We start from the raw sequence: 19,374 nt of genomic DNA, 5'->3' as shown, positions 1-19,374 counted from the left end.
AGGAACTAAACCAAGCTAGAGCCGAACTTCTTGAGATCATAGGTAAAAGGGTTAAACGTAGCTACGTACTGGCAAAGAAGTCATTTTACGAGCACGGCAATAAGGTGAGTAGACTCTTGGCTAAAGCTCTACAATCCCAAAAAGCAAAAACAACGGTCCATTCCCTGACGGACGCCCTAGGCCACACAGTACAATCCACCCCCGACATAGCTAAGCTTTTTGTACAGTATTACACTGGTCTGTACAACTTGCCGACCCCAAACACACCGACGGCAATAGAAACAAGGCAAGACCTGATAAACAAATTCCTGAACCAATACGGCCCAACACGGCTGTCAGAGGAGGCCAAAACAGACCTCGACAAACCCCTCAGTGACGCAGAGGTGGGACTAGCCCTGAAGCAACTAAAATCGGGCAAAAGCCCGGGGCCTGACGGGCTGACGGCGGGGTATTACAAGACCTATGCAACGGTGCTTACCCCCTTCTTTAAAGCGGCCTTCAACTCTTTTGCCAATGAGGCCATCCCCCCCGTGACCTTCTGACAGCACACATTGTCGTGATCCCCAAGCCGGACAAAGACCCTAATGCAGTATCCAATTATAGGCCAATATCCCTTTTAAACGTGGACCTTAAGTGGTTCGCTAAAACCATAGCGAACAGGCTACTGCCCTACCTGCCCAATATGGTGGCTTTGGACCAGGCAGGCTTCGTCCCCGGGAGGGAGGCCCGGGACAACACCCTCACAGCGATAAACGTACACCATTGGTTTACATCCAACAAGTCCCCTGGGTTTTTCTTATCCCTCGACGCGGAGAAGGCGTTCGACAGGGTGGCATGGGATTTTATACAGGCAACGCTGCAGTCCGCGAACCTCCCGCTGACCATGCTGAGCTTTATCTCGGCACTTTACGCGGACCCCACGGCGAGAGTACGAGTGAACAACCACCTGTCGGACGCCTTCTCCATCGCAAATGGGGCGCGTCAGGGGTGCCCCCTTTCCCCCCTACTGTTCATTCTCACGTTAGAACCCCTTTTACAGCGCCTTAGATCTAACCCCACAATTAAAGGAATCGATATTGACAAAAGGACCTATAAAATTGCCGCCTTCGCGGATGATATTCTCCTATTTCTCAGAGACCCCCTTACGACTATCCCCAACCTGATGAAAGACTTTGATGATTTCAAGGTACTGACCAACCTCCAAATCAACTTTTCCAAATCATCGGCCCTAAATGTATCTCTGCCTACGACTCTCTGCGACCAGTGCAAGTTAAACTTCCCGTTCAAGTGGTCCGCCCGCGCCATCACATATTTGGGGATCCAACTCCCTTCCTCTCTAACAGACCTATACTCACTTAACTACACCCCACTGCTCCAAAACATACTAAAGGACTTGAAAGAATGGTCCCCAAAACCATTATCGTGGTTCGGTAGGGTAGCAGTGGTCAAGATGAACATTCTCCCCCGGGTTCTATATACCATGCAAGCCATACCCATCAGGCTCCCCCCGGCCTTCTACTCATCCTACAAATCGGCATGCACGAGGTTTGTGTGGCAGGACACCCGCCCGCGCTTAAGCTATGCGAGACTCACGGTCCCTAAAATGCAGGGAGGCCTGGGGTTGCCTGACTTACACAAGTACAACCTAGCCTGTGGGCTGTCCCGGATCGTAGACTGGACAACAAACGGGGTGAGAAAGAACTGGGTAGACCTAGAGCAGTCATTCTCCTCTCTGCCCCTAACACACCTGCCATGGATCGCAAAGTGCAACGCCCTACAAGGTTGGGGTGACCACCCCCTCATACGCCCCTCCCTACTGGCCTTCCAGACGGCCTGCGCCAAATACAAAATAGCAGACCGGACCGGTCCCATGACCCCCCTGCGACTGAATCCCAATTTCCCGCCGGGAATGAACCCTACCTTCTTAGCTGATGGCTGGCCCCACAAAACGGTAAGGGCAGGTCAATTTTATTCCGCAGACCGTCTTTTGTTGCAAACAGAACTGGCGACCAAAATGAGTAAGAGTGAATTCCCTTTCTGGACTTACCTCCAGATTAGGCACTTCCTAGACAAAAAAGAGCCTGGTGTACAATGGTCCAGACCCTACACCCCCTTCGAAAACCTGTACAACTCTACAGCGCCACTGAGACATCTAATCTCGATGATATATGGTCTAATGTTCTCTTCACAATCACCTAAACTTCACTGGGCCAACCAGCAGTGGGAAAATGACCTCTCGCTGGACCTATCGGACAGGGAATGGGAACACATATATAGACTCGCCCACAAGGGTTCGATTAACGTCCAGACGCAGGAGAACGCCTACAAACTCCTCTCCAGATGGTACAAAACCCCACTCAAGCTACACAGAATTAATCCGGCACTCCCCAAAGTGTGCTGGAGATGCCATCTGGAGACGGGCTCCTTCCTCCACGTATGGTGGACGTGCCCCAAACTACAACCCTACTGGACTGAGGTCCATAAATACATAACACGCGTAACCACCGATACTCTAGAATTCGCGCCTGCCCAATTCCTTCTCCATCATGCCAAATCGCGCCCGAGGAAATACAGCCGCTCCTTGGCTATGCACATGGTAAACGCCGCGCGTATGTGCATCCCACTTTTCTGGCTCTCCCCAAAACCCCCCTCTATGTCCGATTGGTTTCAACGCCTCCAAAAGATAATGGAGATGGAAGAACTGATCCATCAGAGTAACGACACGCCGGCAAAGTTCAACGAGACTTGGGCCTGCTGGCGGCATTTTACTCTGTCTGATGACTACAAAGCCATTATCCCAGGAGATCAACACACAACGCTCTCTCAACCCCATGCTTCGACGAGCTGTGGCGGCTCGACCCCCCCCCTCCCTCCTAACCCTCGAACCCTTAAGCAGGAATCAGTACTGCCCACTAGACCCACTTCAGGATTTACCACACCCGGGGGTACACCTGTGAAGTTAAGGGCTTTCAGTTGCCCAACAGTTTCGCTACTTGCGTCAGTTGCCTAATGTTAGCAATACAGCCCACTGGCATCCGCTCTGTCCACTAGGTTTATGGTTATATTACTCTCAAGTATACTCTAATGCTTTGCTTATGTTGCATATGTGGAAGCGGCTGCGCCCGCAAGAATATTGTTTGCTTGAATGTTACATTGTTCTTGTAACCGTACTTATCCTGTCTGATGGACGAAAATAAAAAAAAATTATTAAAAAAAAAAAAAAAAAAAAACAGTGTGGGGTTCCCCTCCCAAAATTCCGACCAGACTCTAATCCGGACATGCAGTCTGGCAGGTCAGGAAAGGGGGTGGCACTGCCCCCTTCTGACATCACAGACTTGTGCATGCTGGGCCTGTGACCTCAGAAGGGGCGGTTCCAAAGAGGAGGTGGCCCCACCCCTTACCTATATAAGAAATCTCAAAGCGCAGAGCAGGCATTCGGCAGGAGGCTGTCCCAGGAGGCAGAGTGTTACAGATTTTTTCTATTTTTTGGGTCGGCCTGATTGACGATGGATTTACATCGAGGGACACAGGTTTTTTTGTTTGTTTTTTTAATAAAGGAATTGTCAAAAACTTGTCTCTTGTTTTTATTACTTTTTTACACTTTTTTGGTGAATGGGTAGGGGCATGATGTACCCGATACTCATTCACATGAGGGAGGGGGAACTGGTGGCCCCCTTGTTAAAGGGGCTTTCAGATTCTGATAAGCCTCCTACTCACAGTCCCCCTCTGCCCCAAAGCACCCCCCCATGTTGAGGGCATGTGGCCTTGCATGGTTCAGGAGGGGGGCGTTGGCTCATCCCCCTTTCCTGAAGTGCCAGGCTGCATGTTAAGGGTCTAGTATGGATTTTGGGAGGTACCCCATGCCATTTAATTTTGGAGTGGGGTACCCCTCCAAATCAATACCAGACCCGAAGGGTTTTTTCTTTATTTTTTAACTGGACGTTTTGTTTTGATTATTTTTCAGCTGTCAGCAGGGAAACCCACTGAATTGACAGCTGATGACTCATCAGCTGTTAAGGATGCAGCAGTCGGCTTCCCGGCCCAGCTCCTTAAAGGGGTTGTAAAGGAAAAAAAATGTTTTCATAATAAGCATCCTTTACCTGCAGACATTCCTCTTTTCACTTCCTCATTGTTCGTTTTTGCTCAGAAGTCGCTCTATTTCTTCTCTGTTCTGTTCACTTCCTGCTTCTCTGATTTTACTCACCACCATGATGGGAGGCTTTACTGCGGTGGTCAGTGACGTGCTCACCCCCTCCTGGGAACTACATCTGTGCGGCAAGACGCTCTCTACGTGTTAGAGACTTCAAGGAGGTGTGAATTACTGGGCGTGCCACAATTCATACTGGGAAATGTAGTTCTTACATGAACAAACGATGCAAACCAGGAAGTGAATGAGAGAACAGAAACTAGAATGCCGAAGGTGATATAGATGAAGGAATAAAGAAAAAATACTACTCAAAGTAGTGACAAGGCGGACTTTTTGAGGCAATCACAGGGACATTGGAATTTAGAAAAATATATAAATTTAATTACAAAAAATACATACAGTAAAATACATTGAAAAAATATACATTCACAAGCAATAATTTTCTTTCATCTCGCCTACGCGTTTCGCCTATCGGCTTCTTCAGGACAAGTTTGAGAGAGAGTTTGACAATAAAGTATTGCTAATTTCATAAATCAGTTAGATCGCTAGCCATCCGAGTGCACCGAGGACAAATAGAGTCATATTTTTTCAATGTATTTTACTGTATGTATTTTTTGTAATTAAATTTATATATTTTTCTAAATTCCAATGTCCCTGTGATTGCCTCAAAAAGTCCGCCTTGTCACTACTTTGAGTAGTATTTTTTCTTGATTCAATATTTCGGATGTTGGCAAATGTGAGTGCTTTTTTGTTTCCCCTCCCTACCTTTTGAAGTAGATGAAGGAATATAATATGTATTTACTCGTTTTTTAACAGAATCATTACACTATTCTGTCTGTCTACCTTGCAGACATTAATTGTAGGCAACATTTTTTTTCCTTTAGTGACCCTTTAACAACCATCTTACACTACGCTGTGATTGGGCAAAACTTTGCCCAATCACAGCGCAGAATGGTGACTCGGCAGGTATTCGGTGGTAGGCCAAACAGGCAAATGTTCAGCCCAAACTCATGCTCTTCCCGAACAATTCGCCCATCCCTAGATTAGAGCAATGACTATTCATTCAGTTTAGTGAATAAGATGAAACTATGTTAATTTACAGTACCAAATCACTTATCACGTAAGTATAGGATACATGATTTTTGCTTGCTATTGATTGTATGCTAATTCACTAAGCTAAGCATATTCTCTATTTTCGTAGTATATCAGCCACAATAAATTACCCAAATGTAATCTAAAGAAGAAATAAGATACTGAGTGAACCCCAAAAGACCACGCAACCAAGTATGTGTAAAGAAGAAAGGTGGCAATTTGCATTGGTCATGGCTCTATGTTGCTTTGTCTAAGGCCAGCTGTTTAAACTAGAGTCAGGTTTCTTTAACAATCACACTAATCCTGCAATGGTTACTAAATCTGTTTATCAAATTGCCTAGTTCTGATATAAAGGGTGAGATTGTACACTGGTTCGTTGTGTTTAAATGATTTATTGATAGCTTATTGTTTTGTTTTTCTTTTAGGGAAGTATAATTATATATATATGGTTTTATTAATGTTATTTATAAATTGATTTCAGTAATTTATAAAAATAAAAATAAAAAATCTCTATAGTTTCAGGTCACAGTGCTGTAACAATCGTTATTAGTCATAACCATTATTATTTTGAACAATGCTTGGCAAAGAGAACTAAAAATAAGAATCTGATTGCTGAAAATAACTATTGTTATAGCATATGACATTATGACATTATGGCATATGACATTATAACTGAACCATTTCTGGTCCGTGCAACCTTTGGTTTTTATTTTTTCTCTACGATTGTCTGAAACTGCATAACTTGTGTCAGGTCCCAGCAGATTATACAGTATATTTCATCAAGCACTAACAAGCATATATTTTTCTAAATTTGTTAGAATATACTTTAAGGACATTCTTCGCAAACTATTAAAATGCAAAACAATGTAAGTAGTTCCACACATGAAAATTTTCAAGGATATGCACACTTCTGCAGGGGCAGGGTTTTATAGAAAGATAGACAAATGGATAGTTACAACATAGATAAATAGACAGATAATGTAAATAGCTTGTAGATAGAAAGATGGATGCTTAAACACATAACTAATAAATGTATTTGTATAATCTGTATTTGAAATTGTTTTTTTACCGCAGTCACAGCTTTTTTAACATCTAATAAATTAGATAAGTTCCTAAACATTTTTGAAGTATATCTGTATATATTTTAATATCTCCTTTAATTCATTTGGGTTACATTTTAGGTTTATTGGTCCTTTAACTTTCAAATATAACAACCAAAAATTCACCAAAAAAAAAGCATATTGAGCTCTTTAAATTAAAATGATAATTTACAGAAGGTAGTCAAATAGAGGGAAACATGTCATCATCTTTGCAGAATGCTGTTCAATGAGAATAAAGGCACGCGCTTACTATGCTTGTATTACTACATTTCTGGTCATCTCATTGCATTTTGCTGTATATTTTGGAACGTACCTGTGCACATGTCAATAGTCATTACTGCCTCCATATGAGAAAAAAATGCACTTGCATGTGCACAGAGATCTAGCATATTGATTGGTGAAATGGTGTCTAAAGCAGGGGAATTACTCAGTCTTTTGTTATCATTCCAAACACATCCAGCTTTCTGTGTATCAAAAAACTGAGATATTGTCATACTGCAGGCAATATTGCATTGTTTGACATTTTGAGCTGTTCCTTGCTTTATATGTATAATACTAACACAATGAAAATGTTTGGCACTGTTCAATTTGATTTTTTTTTTGTACTGGCCACCCCCTTTTAAAGTGAACTTTTTCATATTTATATAATTCAGGAAATCATCTAAATGTTGTATATTTGGATGGTATATTAGATTTGTTTTAAAAATTACATATTAATGTGACATATTTTTAATTGGTTGAAAATGTTGGACAATCACCTCTTTTCTGTGGTCATCATTTGGTGAAAGGCGACCAAACCAGCAAAATCCATTGTTCCATATACAACGTGTATAGTGTATTTAAAGACCATTTTATATAGTAGGATTATTGAATAGTAGAGAATTTTGGATAGGAGTGATACCCAGATAGCAAGGATAACTTGCCACAAATTTGTCACAGTGTTGAATTGTAAGTTTCGTTAATCTGCTGCATGTTTTCACTGGCAAGCCGTACATTTGCAGAGCACTTGAAGCACAAGTTCAAGTTGGCACTTTTCCAATTTGTGGCAAATTGCATGGCAAATCTCTAGCAAGAGCAAAGTTCGCAATGGTGAGTCTACAGCAAGAGCTCTGCAAGTCTACAACATGAAAATTCAGCCACAGTGACCCCTGTGATGGGATGACTATCATAACTGAAACAGAACTTGCAGCAGACTTGCAGAATATTTGCAAAGAAAGTTGATCTGGAGTGATGCAATGTGGATGTGCTGCAATTGTGCAACATATTTGTTAAGCCTGACAAGTCTAGCAATAGCTTAATAAATAATTTTCAAACTTGCAGCATGATTGCTTGCTATCTGGATAGTGGTAATTGGTTTAAATCTCATGTCAGCTTTAATTGTTTTGCCATCTGTGTCCCATTCAGAAGAACTACATTTAGTTCCTGTAGACACAAGAGAAAGTGAAAGGCTTCGCTCTGATGTGAAGGAAAATCTTAGACAGTTAGGAACATTTCCCCTTTTTAGTTTTGGATAAAGTAGGGAAGGTTTGATTGAAGCCTCTCTTTTTATTACTGCTTGTGTCCCCACTGGTTAGATTCATTAACTATTTTTGGACTGGTGACTCAGAAAATTATGAGGTGTTACCAGAATAAGATCAAATCTTCTAATAGGGACACTTGTTTCTTTTCCTTTAGAGAGATTTCCTCTGATGTTTTCTTGTGTTTATAGAACTAAAAGTGAAGCTAATTCTCCCGAATGGAACACAGATAGAACCATTTTTTTTTTTTTAAACAATTTGGTTTTAGCTACACTTTAAAGTGAATTTCTCATATATAAAGGGAGATCATAGTGTTGCAGAACAGTCAGAAGGCATATTTCATTATGATACCCTTACTAAATAGTCACCAATAAAAACTCAAAAATTGAATTTATTTTATTTAAATGTTAAACTCTAGTAGAAAGCAATATAGTCATGAACCCTTAGTTTTTCATTGTGCCATAGCACAGGATTTACAATGGTGGCACCCTGGATAAAACTTAAAACAGTGTGGGTGAGATTTACTAAAACTGGTGCACTCAGAATCTGAGTGCGGCTGCGCATGGTAGCCAATCAGCTTTCTAACTTCAGAACTTCTAGCTTGTTCAGTTAAGCTTTGGCAATACAATCTGGAATTGATTGTTTTCTATGCAGACCTGGTTTTCTATGCAGACCTGGACCAGACTTTGCACTCTGCAGTTTCAGTAAATAACCCCACAAGCCTACTCACAAAAATTAAGCCATTGACAAGACTACCAGGGTTCTTATCTCCATTACATTGGTTATCCACTTCTTTGGGAGCCATACCTCCCATGCCACACAAAACAAATAACTTGCTCTGCAATTAGGCCCCAGTACGGGGGGGGGGGCATGTTAGAGAGAGCTTTCTGGGTGAAGTGCCTGTGCATGTTTTGTACAATAAACCTACTCTATGGAAGTACTTAAACCATGGTGCAGCGCTAAAAAATAACAATACAAGGGTACATATACATATTGAATGATCAATCAAGGCAACATTGAATGATATGCGAGTATAAATATAAAGTGAATAAACACCTATATAAATATGGTAGTCCAATGTGTCAAAAAAGTACAAGTGCAATGGTCATGTGAATCAATCATCATGACAAACCACCATACAAAGTGAGCCCAGGAAAGGTTAATAGGTGAATTTCCGCAAATATAGATAGTACATCCAAACTCCAAAGCTAATTAGTGATCCACCACCAAATGTATAACCAACACACTTACAAGAGCAAGTGAACTCATATACCATTGGTATTGAGTCGATAGAGCTGTTTGTGATTTCCAATCACTTCAAGAGTGGATCAATCCGACCGTCAGCCCTGGTTCACACTGGGTACGATTTGGAACGATTTGAGATGCGATTTGACATGTCAAATCGCATCTCAAATCGGCGGCAATTGTCGGCAATGGCACTGTCCTAATCAGTGCGACGCCGCATCTGCGATTTCAAAAAGTAGTTCCTGTACTACTTTTTGCGATTTCGGGCCGTGATTTACATTAAATTGCGGCCGAAATCGCGGCAAAATCGTGGCAAAATCGCAGCCGCGAAATCGTGGTAAAATCGCGCATTTTACCACGATTTTGAATTCGCAGCAGTGTGAACCTAGGCTAAGGGCTATTTGCAGATCTCCCAGCACTTCAGGATTATTTGCTATTGTAGACGGTCACCACACTCACAGGTCAACCTCCCATCTCGTGAATATATGCAAAGGAATACCAAGCATTCACACACAGTGTAAAACCATCACTAAATTTGTATTAAAAAATGTACTAAACACTTACAATAGTCTGGTGAAATACAGGGCTGTATAAAACATCCATCCCAAGGGTAATGAGGAGAAAATCCTGAATCAAAGATTGCAATGACGTCACAGACACAATCTCCACCCAAATTTCACCATAATTTATATCATCTGGGGTGTAGGAGCTGTGTCCGGTCATTGCATTTTTAAACACCAGAAATCGTCTGTTCAATGCTTCAATAGCTTTTATATTATTGCCTTTCATAAAAATTCCCGGCTCTATTACTGGAGCTAGGCTCAAAGCAAGGCTTGGATTACATACCCCTCGCTGGTCGAAGCAGCATCCAGATCGATTCTTGAAGTAGGCATCCTGTGTGGTGTCAGCCCTCAGAATGAGGCTTGAAACGCACGCCCGATGCCATCTTAGATAACTATTGTGTATATCAGGAGCTGAGAGCGAGGCTTAAAATGCACTCCTGACGTAATCTTTGATGGCTATTTTGCACATTGATAGCCAGATCGTTATTTACATTATTGAAGCACTAAAGGAACAATTTCCATAGATGTTATTATATATATATATAAACGCAATCATGGGACACAGCTCCTACACCCCAGACAATGTCAATTATGATGAAACACGTTGACTGGAGCTTGTGTCTGTGAAATCATTGCATTCTTTGATTCAGGATTTTCACCTCATTACCCTTGGGATGGATGTTTTATATAGTGCTGTATTTCACCAGACTAGTGTAAGTGTTTACTACATTTTTAAATAAAAGTTTAAAAGTTTCATTTTTTTTAACCGGTTAAGCGCACTCGCGACCCACGGCTGGGCTCTTAAAGAGGACGTATATATACGTCCATGTGCCCAGCCGTGCCATTCTGTCGACGTATATAGTCATGCGGCGGTCCTTAAAGGGGTTGTAAAGGTTTATTTTTTATTTTCTAAATAAGTTCCTTTAAGCTAGTGCATTGTTGGTTCACTTACCTTTTCCTTCAATTTCCCTTCTAAATGTTTTTTTACTTTGTTTTCTTTGTCTGGATTTCTCACTTCCCGTTCCTCCTCAGTAAAGTGTTTAGTAAGCTGTTCTAAATGACTTTCCACCGCTCGGATGATGGTGGAAAGCTTACTGAGGAGAAACAGGAAGTGAGAAATTCAAACAAAGAAAAAAAAACATTTAGAAGGGAAATCGAAGGAAAAGATAAGTGAACCAACCACTAGCTTAAAGGAACCTATTTAGAAAATAAAAGACAAACCTTTACAACCCCTTTAAGTGGTTAATATATAATGGCACAAAAAAATGTGGGAGTCATGCCCTATGCGTTTTGGCACACCTTATATCTTCATGCCTCTGATGTCTATTTACTTTTTTCTTTTGTGCCATTATATTACTCGAGAACTGTGAGTTTTACACCTTTTATTAATAAAATATAAACTTTTCTGGTACACACTATGGATTTCTTTCCCCCCTATATATGTCATGTAATCCTGTGATTGGGAACCTATCGAGGGATGAAACAGCAACATCACAGCCATAGAAGGTTGTATATCGGAGGCTTGGCTATCAGCCCATAGTGTCTAAAGCTCCGTACACACAATCTGATTTTCCTTCGGAAAAACTTTGGATGGTTTTTCTGACGGAATTCCGCTCAAGCTTGGACTGCATCAGACGGTTACATAAAAGTTCTCTGGACTTTCAAGAACGCGGTGACGTACAACACTACGACGAGCCAAGAAAATTAAGTTCAATGTTTCCGAACATGCGTCAAATTGTTTCCGAGCATGTGTTGGAATTTTGCGCATTGGTATTGCTACAGATGATCAGATTTTCCGACAGGAATTTTTTCCGTCTGAAAATTTGAGAACCAGCTCTCAATCTTTTGCTGGCGGAAATTCTGCCAGCAAAAGTCAGATGGAGCATACACACGGTCGGAATTTCTGTTCAAAAGCTCACATCGGACTTTTGCTGGCAGAATTTCCGATCGTGTATGGGCCATAAGGCGTTTTCTGACTTTCCTATAATAAGAAGGTCACAATCCTTTGGTAAGCCTTGCTGATAACTATAGGGTGGTGGAATCAATCCCTCTATCTTAAGGACAAACAGGTAAGAGAGCTGCCGCTCCAGGTGAGCTCACTAGGGTAATTGATGTCCACTCAGAAGCAGATGGGTGCTGGCAATGCACAGGATGTGCAAAAACAATAAGGATATGGACAGCCGCACTCCAGTAACTTGAAAAAAGACGTGCCCTTTATTGGGTACAGGAAAAAATGCACTACAGATATCAGCACACAGTGGGATAAACAGCTGACGCGTTTCGCATTGAGTGTCAATGCTTAATCATAGCTCACGGTCAGAATTTCTGTTCAAAAGCTCACATCGGACTTTTGCTGGCAGAATTTCCGATCGTGTATGGGCCATAAGGCGTTTTCTGACTTTCCTATAATAAGAAGGTCACAATCCTTTGGTAAGCCTTGCTGATAACTATAGGGTGGTGGAATCAATCCCTCTATCTTAAGGACACTTTCATGATCTGTGTTTGCTATTTTCAATACTTCATGAACTCATTTTTTTCTCTCATCACACATGCTTAGCACAATACATTTGTATTACTGTCTATGAACATAAATTAAATATGTGTAATGAAGTTGTTTCACCTGCCAAAAGATTTGCAATTCTATTATTCCAGTCCTGAGATTTATACATCCCGATAAATAGTGCAGCCAGGGGAATAGCACCACTTTCTCTGTTATTATAGGTACTTATATAGCACTGTCAATTTATGCAGTGCTTTATACATATTTATTATACATTCACATCAGTCAATGAGCTTACAGTCTAAGATCCCTAACTCACCTTCATACACATACTAGGGCCAATTTAGACAGGGGCCATTTACCCTACCAGCATGACTTTGGAGTGTAGGAGGAAACCCACGCAGGCAGAGGGAGAACATGCAAACTCCATGGAGATAGTGCCGTGATTGGTATTCGAACCGACAACTCTATTGCTGCCTTGTGGAAGTGCTGCCCACAAAAAAAAAGAGATTTTTTTTTATTTTACTTATTTTTTGGGGGACCCCAGGAGCTTTTAGCCCTAATAGGCTAGTGTGTAAATGATCACATTATGGCAGACTTACCTTACATATACTGCCATCTTCTCCCGGTCTTCCTTCTGGGTTCTGACTCTCTGGCTGCTTGGTTGGCTGGTCTTTGATGATGTCACTCCCGTGCATGTCACACAAGCACTGACTGGCAGGGAGAGGGCCAATATATTATTTGTAAGATTTTTTTAATTCCTCACATCTGATTACCTCCCTTCATCTTCCAGTCTGGGCCCTATCTATACCTACACAAAACAAGCCACTGAAGTATCTAGTAAATTGATTTAATTTTGCTTTACCTCCGAGCAGCATTTGTAATCCAGTTTTGCCAACACTGTGCAACAAATATATCAGATTGCGGTTCTGATTACAGGTTTCCCCGTGCACTTCCTGTCTGACAATGGCTCTGTGCAGGGTGACAGACCATCTAATTACTGTCACTGTAGGCACAGGAAGACACAAACAAGAATTCAAGTACCACACACTAAACAGATTCAGACTGCTGCTTTACTTTGAAATTATATCTGAGACTTAAATTACATTTTTCAACAACCCATACGATACACATCCATGCATTGAAATTATACCATAAAACTAAATCCATACATTTGTAAATCTATGATATCAGAAGGTAGGGGGAGGGGGAAGTTTTGCATTTAAGACTTGTTATGAAATTGGAATGGAATCGTAGGCAGAACTTATTAATCATTAAAATAATCACACTCGACTCAAATCTGTGGATTGAATAGGCCGTGGTCCTTTAGTGTAGGTATAAATAATTTATTTATTATCTCATCACCAAACAAGGTATAACTATATACTTAATTAATGAATTAAATTATTTATTAAACAGCACTCATAACATACAGGATCTCACAAAAGTAATTACACCCCTCACATTTTTGTAAATTAGGCCCAGTTTCTGAAGGGAGGTGATCATGCTCTGGTACAGTATGTCACAGTACATGTAGGCATTCATGGTTCCCTCAATGAACTGTAGCTCCCGAGTGGCGGCAGCACTCATGCAGCCCCAGACCATGACACTCCCACCACCTTGCTTGACTGTAGGCAATACAGACTTGTCTTTGTACTCCTCACCTGGCAAAAGAGAAGACAAAAATTAATAAACAAAACATATTGCGATAAGCAAGTGGTCTATGGAATGTTTAATTGATTATGAAACACCATATATTGAGCAATATATATTCAGTCCATAAACCACAAATGTGTGAAATCTTGAAAATGTGAATTTCAACACCACCACAAATTTGTGCACCTCCACCACATAAAGTGCACGCTTACCGGAAGGCAAGCTGTATGAGCTTGCGGTTATTTAACCCAGCCAGGGCCTTTATCCAGGAGGTTCTAAAACAGCAACTCAAAGACGCTTGATATGATAGGTATAGGCACACAGCAGATCACCAGGGAGACTCAATCATTCAATAATCATGGACCTAGACCAGGCATTAACCAGAAATAGAAAGGAGCTCAACATAGTGTAAATCATAACTTAAAAACATGTATTAAGACTAAAAAATACACTTACAAAAAGTGAAAGATAAAACATCAAGATTTAAAAGCCGGCCGACTTGAGAACACCTGCCCACTCGGATTCAAAATGCGTCAGCACCATATATAATTTATATACAGAGTATATCTAGAGTTTCTGTTCCAAATTACATGTTCCAGCTCCTGCCTCCTCTTTTCCTGCTTTTTCTCCCTGTGACAGTGGACTGGGAATCTTCTCCCCACACCTGCTGTCACAATTAAAAAACAGCATGCCTGTGCGGGGCTCTGCCCACACAGATGCTTCATGCACTTACAGTTTCCTGTGAAATAATGGCTACAAGTACCATCAGCTATTGTGGCTGATGACTTGTAGTTCTTAATGAACTGCAAAGGAGCTGGTGAGTGCTCTTATAGTGCATTGATTCTTCCTGCCATTCAGTAACTTCCTGCCCATATTGGAGTACCGGCAGATAGCTTACTGAGTGTTTGCAGAATCCAGGCACCTGCTGATCGTGGGTGCAATGCCTTACAGACTGCATTAAAAAAAATGCACATTTGTTTTACTGGTAAAAAGATTATTTTTTAAAGTGAACGTATCCTTTAACCACTTATGTCCCGGACCTTTAGGCAGCTAAATGCCCAGGCCAGGTTTTGCAATTCGGCACTGCGTCAATTTAACAGACAATTGCGCGGTCGTGCGACGTGGCTCCCAAACAAAATTGGCGTCCTTTTTTCCCCACAAATAGAGCTTTCTTTTGGTGGTATTTGATCACCTCTGCGGTTTTTATTTTTTGCGCTATAAACAAAAATAGAGTGACAATTTTGAAAAAAATTCAATATTTTTTACTTTTTGCTATAATAAATATCCCCCAAAAACATATATAAAAAATGTTTTCCTAAGTTTAGGGCGATACGTATTCTTCTACCTATTTTTGGTAAAAAACATTGTAATAAGTGTTTATCGATTGGTTTGCGCAAAATTTATAGCGTTTACAAAATAGGGGATAGTTTTTTTTTTTTATTTTTTATTTTTTTTACTACTAATGGCGGCGATCAGCGATTTTTTTTGTGACTGCGACATTATGGTGGACACTTCGGACAATTTTGACACATTTTTGGGACCATTGTCATTTTCACAGCAAAAAAATGCATTTAAATTGCATTGTTTATTGTGAAAATGACAGTTGCAGTTTGGGAGTTAACCACAGGTGGCGCTGTAGGAGTTAGTGTTCACCTAGTGTGTGTTTACAACTGTAGGGGGGTGTGGCTGTAGAACTGACGTCATTGATCGAGTCTCCCTATAAAAGGGATCACTCGATCGATGCAGCCACCACAGTGAAGCACGGGGAAGCCGTGTTTACATACGGCTCCCCCCGTTCTTCAGCTCCGGGGAGCGATCGCGATGGAGCGGCTATAAACGAATAGCCGCGCCGTCGTCCTGGATCGCTCCCCGCGGGTATCCGACCGCCGCATGTAGCGGGGGGGGGTCCCGATCGGACCCGCGGAAAGGCGGGGACATACCTGTACACCCATCTGCCTGTACGTGCCATTCTGTGGACGTACATATACATGCGGCGGTCGGGAAGTGGTTAATGTAGCTCTGTACCCATTAATAAATGTAATTTTTAATTGCAAGAAGAGTAAGTACCTAAGTTTGACTTTGTCCCTGTCCCTGTATAGCAAGGCTTGAGTGTGAGAGGAAGAAGCAGCTCTAGAAGCCAATCAGTTTATGAGTTGATAAGGAGCATGCTAATATGAGGTAAAGGAAGTGTGATGGAAAATGACTGTCCAGTCACAGGCTGAGGCAGGATCATAAAGGTGTGGGCTTAGAGGATTGAATAATACTTCAAACCTTCTGGCAGGTAAAACAGTTCCTATTTATGTATTTAAACTGTGCATTTAGTTTACCAGAAATTTTAGGCCATTAAAAAACAAAACAAAAAAAATGCCTATTTATCCAAACAGCAAAAAACTCCAAGCCAGCAATCCCATATGGCCACAACAATAATTTGTAAGATAGACAATGAGGAATCCTCAATCTGACGCTGAGTTCACAGAAGCCTGCTCTCTTCAAGCTTAGGATCAGGGAAAAGGGATACAGTGCTTTCACTAAACTGTTGTGGCATTACTAGGATAACGGCGTCTATTATTCACTGATCTACATATCATATGACATATGGAGGGCATTTAAAAATCCATCAACTCATTGTAACACTATTGCTCCCAAAACTGCAATGCATAATTTGTTCATATCAGATTAATTATGGTTGTTTGTTGTGCATTACTGGAATGCAGACTGTTGTGCCTTGGCATTTTTGCACATGCAGTGTAAAGCCCTGTATACACGATCGGATATCTGATGGAATCTAATCTGATGGATTTTTTCGTCGGATATCCAATGAAGCTGACTTTCATCAGTCTTGCCTACACACCATCGGTCAAAAATCTGACCAAACGCGGTCACGTAAAACACTACGACGTGCTGAGAAAAATTAAGTTCAATGCTTCCGAGCATGCGTCGACTTGATTCTGAGCATGCGTGGATTTTTGACCGATGGAGTTCCACACAGACGATCGATTTTTCTATCTTTTTTTATCCATAGGATAAATTTAAGACATGTTCTATTTTTTTTAACCCATGGAAAACAAACCCATGGGGCCCACACACGATCGATTTGACCGATAAAAACAGTCCATCGGTCTGTACAGGGCTTTAGTGTTAATGAAAAACTATATTCACATTGTGAAAAGAGGGCAATACTCTTCAGGATTTAAAAAAAAAATAACCAAAATAGTTTTTTATCTAATCTTCATTTAAAACATGAAAAACTTGGAATGAATTTCACTGTGAGGACAGAAACATATATTCCTGGAGTATTAAATTTTTTTAATTTATTTTATGTATTTTGACCATACCTTACCTTGGAACAGTCTAGAATTTTAAAACTATGAATTATGGTCCAATACACAAATAATAAATAATAGTATTTTACAGCAGTATATATAGTTATTAATAGCCCTAAAACAGGAAAACATCTATTAATATTTATATATACAGGTATACAGAGGTCATTAGACACCCATACATGATAGAATGTGATTGGAGAGATGCAGGTAGATTATACATGGTCTTCCTAGAACTTTTATAGATTGTTCATAAAATTCCTGGTTCTAAACCCAAAATCATAGTTATTGATTTACTAATAAATTGGATAATGTTCTTTTAGCTTAATAAATAGCATGAATAATAAATAGCTTACTTTAAGTAATCAACCATGTGCAGAAGAATTAAAAAATACAGGATTTTGCCAAACACATAATTAGATGACGGAATGTGTATGCATATATATTTTTTAGTTTTAGATAGTAAGGAAGGGTTAGACTCTTTCTCAAGGTTTTTTGCTGTCTGAGTCTCCGCTTTGCCATTATGTTTGTCCTGTTGTCCATTGTCACCAAGAAAGAAAGAAAGAGGAAATCCAAAAATGTTGGGTTGTCACTAGAGGGATAATCCTCCAAAGCTATGTTTTTGGGGCATACAAATGTGAGTTACTAGTGTGCAAAGTATTTATTATACAGTGACCACTAATTAATATGCTGTCTGCATCTGTTTAATTATAAGAGTAATTTGTAGGGTTGACCATTTGTCAAATGTGCAATCTTGCAATCAGGAATGCAAATATCTTAAGCCTCGTACACACGACCGAGGATCTCGATGGGCGAAACACATCGTTTTGCTCGTCGAGTTCCTTGTTAGGCTGACCATACATAGTCTTGAAGAGGTTATCCCTGAAAGAGTGTCCAACATCTTCCACTACCGTTCCATATTGAAAAACTTTACTTCCAGAGGCACCTACATGTATTCCTATTGCAGTGCAGGGGTCACTGGCAGTGAAGAGTTTAAAGTGCCACATGTAACCAAGTCTCAGCCATGATATTAACTTGTTATTTACAACTTTTCTAGGATTACCGAGTGAACATTTTTTTGCGGCAGCAGTGGAATGACCCTAGACTGTCCTACAGCGAATACCCAGATGACTCCTTAGATTTGGATCCTTCTATGTTAGACTCTATTTGGAAACCAGATTTGTTCTTTGCTAATGAAAAGGGGGCAAACTTCCATGATGTCACAACAGACAACAAACTGTTGAGAATTTTCAAAAATGGAAATGTCCTGTACAGCATCAGGTACTATGTTTATTGGGTTAGATGGATGATAATGTGGGTTTCCTGTGTATAGTTCCTACAGTGTTTACTTTCCCTTTTTCTACATGTGTGTTCTGATTACTCATCTAAGTTTTTACCTGGCTGTGTCCTGTTATGCACATCTATTTTTTTAAATGTAACCTGTTGTCATGAGTCATCTATAAATACTTGGCAACAACTGGGAAAATATGACAAGACATGGCTAACAAGCAGGCAGTTGTTATATTACATTGGTTAAAAAAAAAAAAGGTCAATCCTTGCAATATCTGGACAATCATGACAGTATATGGGCAGCAAACAAGCAGCCATTATATTATGTGACAAGTGCAATAATACATTATAATACTACTTCAGTTCATTTCAGTTATCTTGATAACTGAATAAAACAAAATATTAAAACTGAATAAATTATAATAAAGGATAGTAAATACTAATTGTTTAAATTAACAAGTTATAATCCTTGTGAAATAAGAGCCTCTAAGATGAAGTAAATAAATACTACAATGAAAGGTCCCATCATACTTGAATTTTAGATATAGAATAACTGGATCTAAGGTCCCGAACCAAAGAGCCAAGAAAGAAAGGGAGGGCCAATAGGACTATTGCGGTACAGATACAAGAATAAGAATAAAGGTATACGTTTAAAACAAAAGATACATTTTATTAAAACATGAAACAAGACAAAAATACAAAATTAAAATGGTGATAACCGTATACAACACCACTATAGAGGACACCAAGAGGGGAACAACACAATGGGTTGGAGGTTATACTGGTCTCAGTATAACCTCCAACCCATCGTGTTGTTCCCCTCTTGGGGTCCTCTATAGTGGTGTTGTATACGGTTATCACCATTTTAATTTTGTATTTTTAAACTTATACCTTTATTCTTATTCTTGTATCTGTACCGCAATAGTCCTATTGGCCCTCCC

The 19,374-nt window shown here is 40.4% G+C and overlaps 1 protein-coding gene across 4 annotated transcripts in view; it reads left to right on the top strand.

The window, feature by feature from the left end:
• The window catches only part of GLRA2 (glycine receptor alpha 2), a 223,820-nt gene that overhangs the window by 47,492 nt on the left and 156,954 nt on the right, over positions 1 to 19,374 (top strand). For all 4 annotated transcript variants that reach the window (XM_040338681.1, XM_040338679.1, XM_040338678.1 and 1 more), the window contains one exon: positions 18,201 to 18,424. In XM_040338681.1, coding sequence (XP_040194615.1) covers positions 18,201 to 18,424 — 224 coding nt within the window. The remainder of the gene's footprint in view (positions 1 to 18,200; positions 18,425 to 19,374) is intronic.

This window comes from Rana temporaria, chromosome 2 (genome assembly GCF_905171775.1).
Source record: "Rana temporaria chromosome 2, aRanTem1.1, whole genome shotgun sequence".
Lineage (NCBI taxonomy): Eukaryota > Metazoa > Chordata > Amphibia > Anura > Ranidae > Rana > Rana temporaria.
This window is presented reverse-complemented; position numbering and strand designations above follow the sequence as displayed.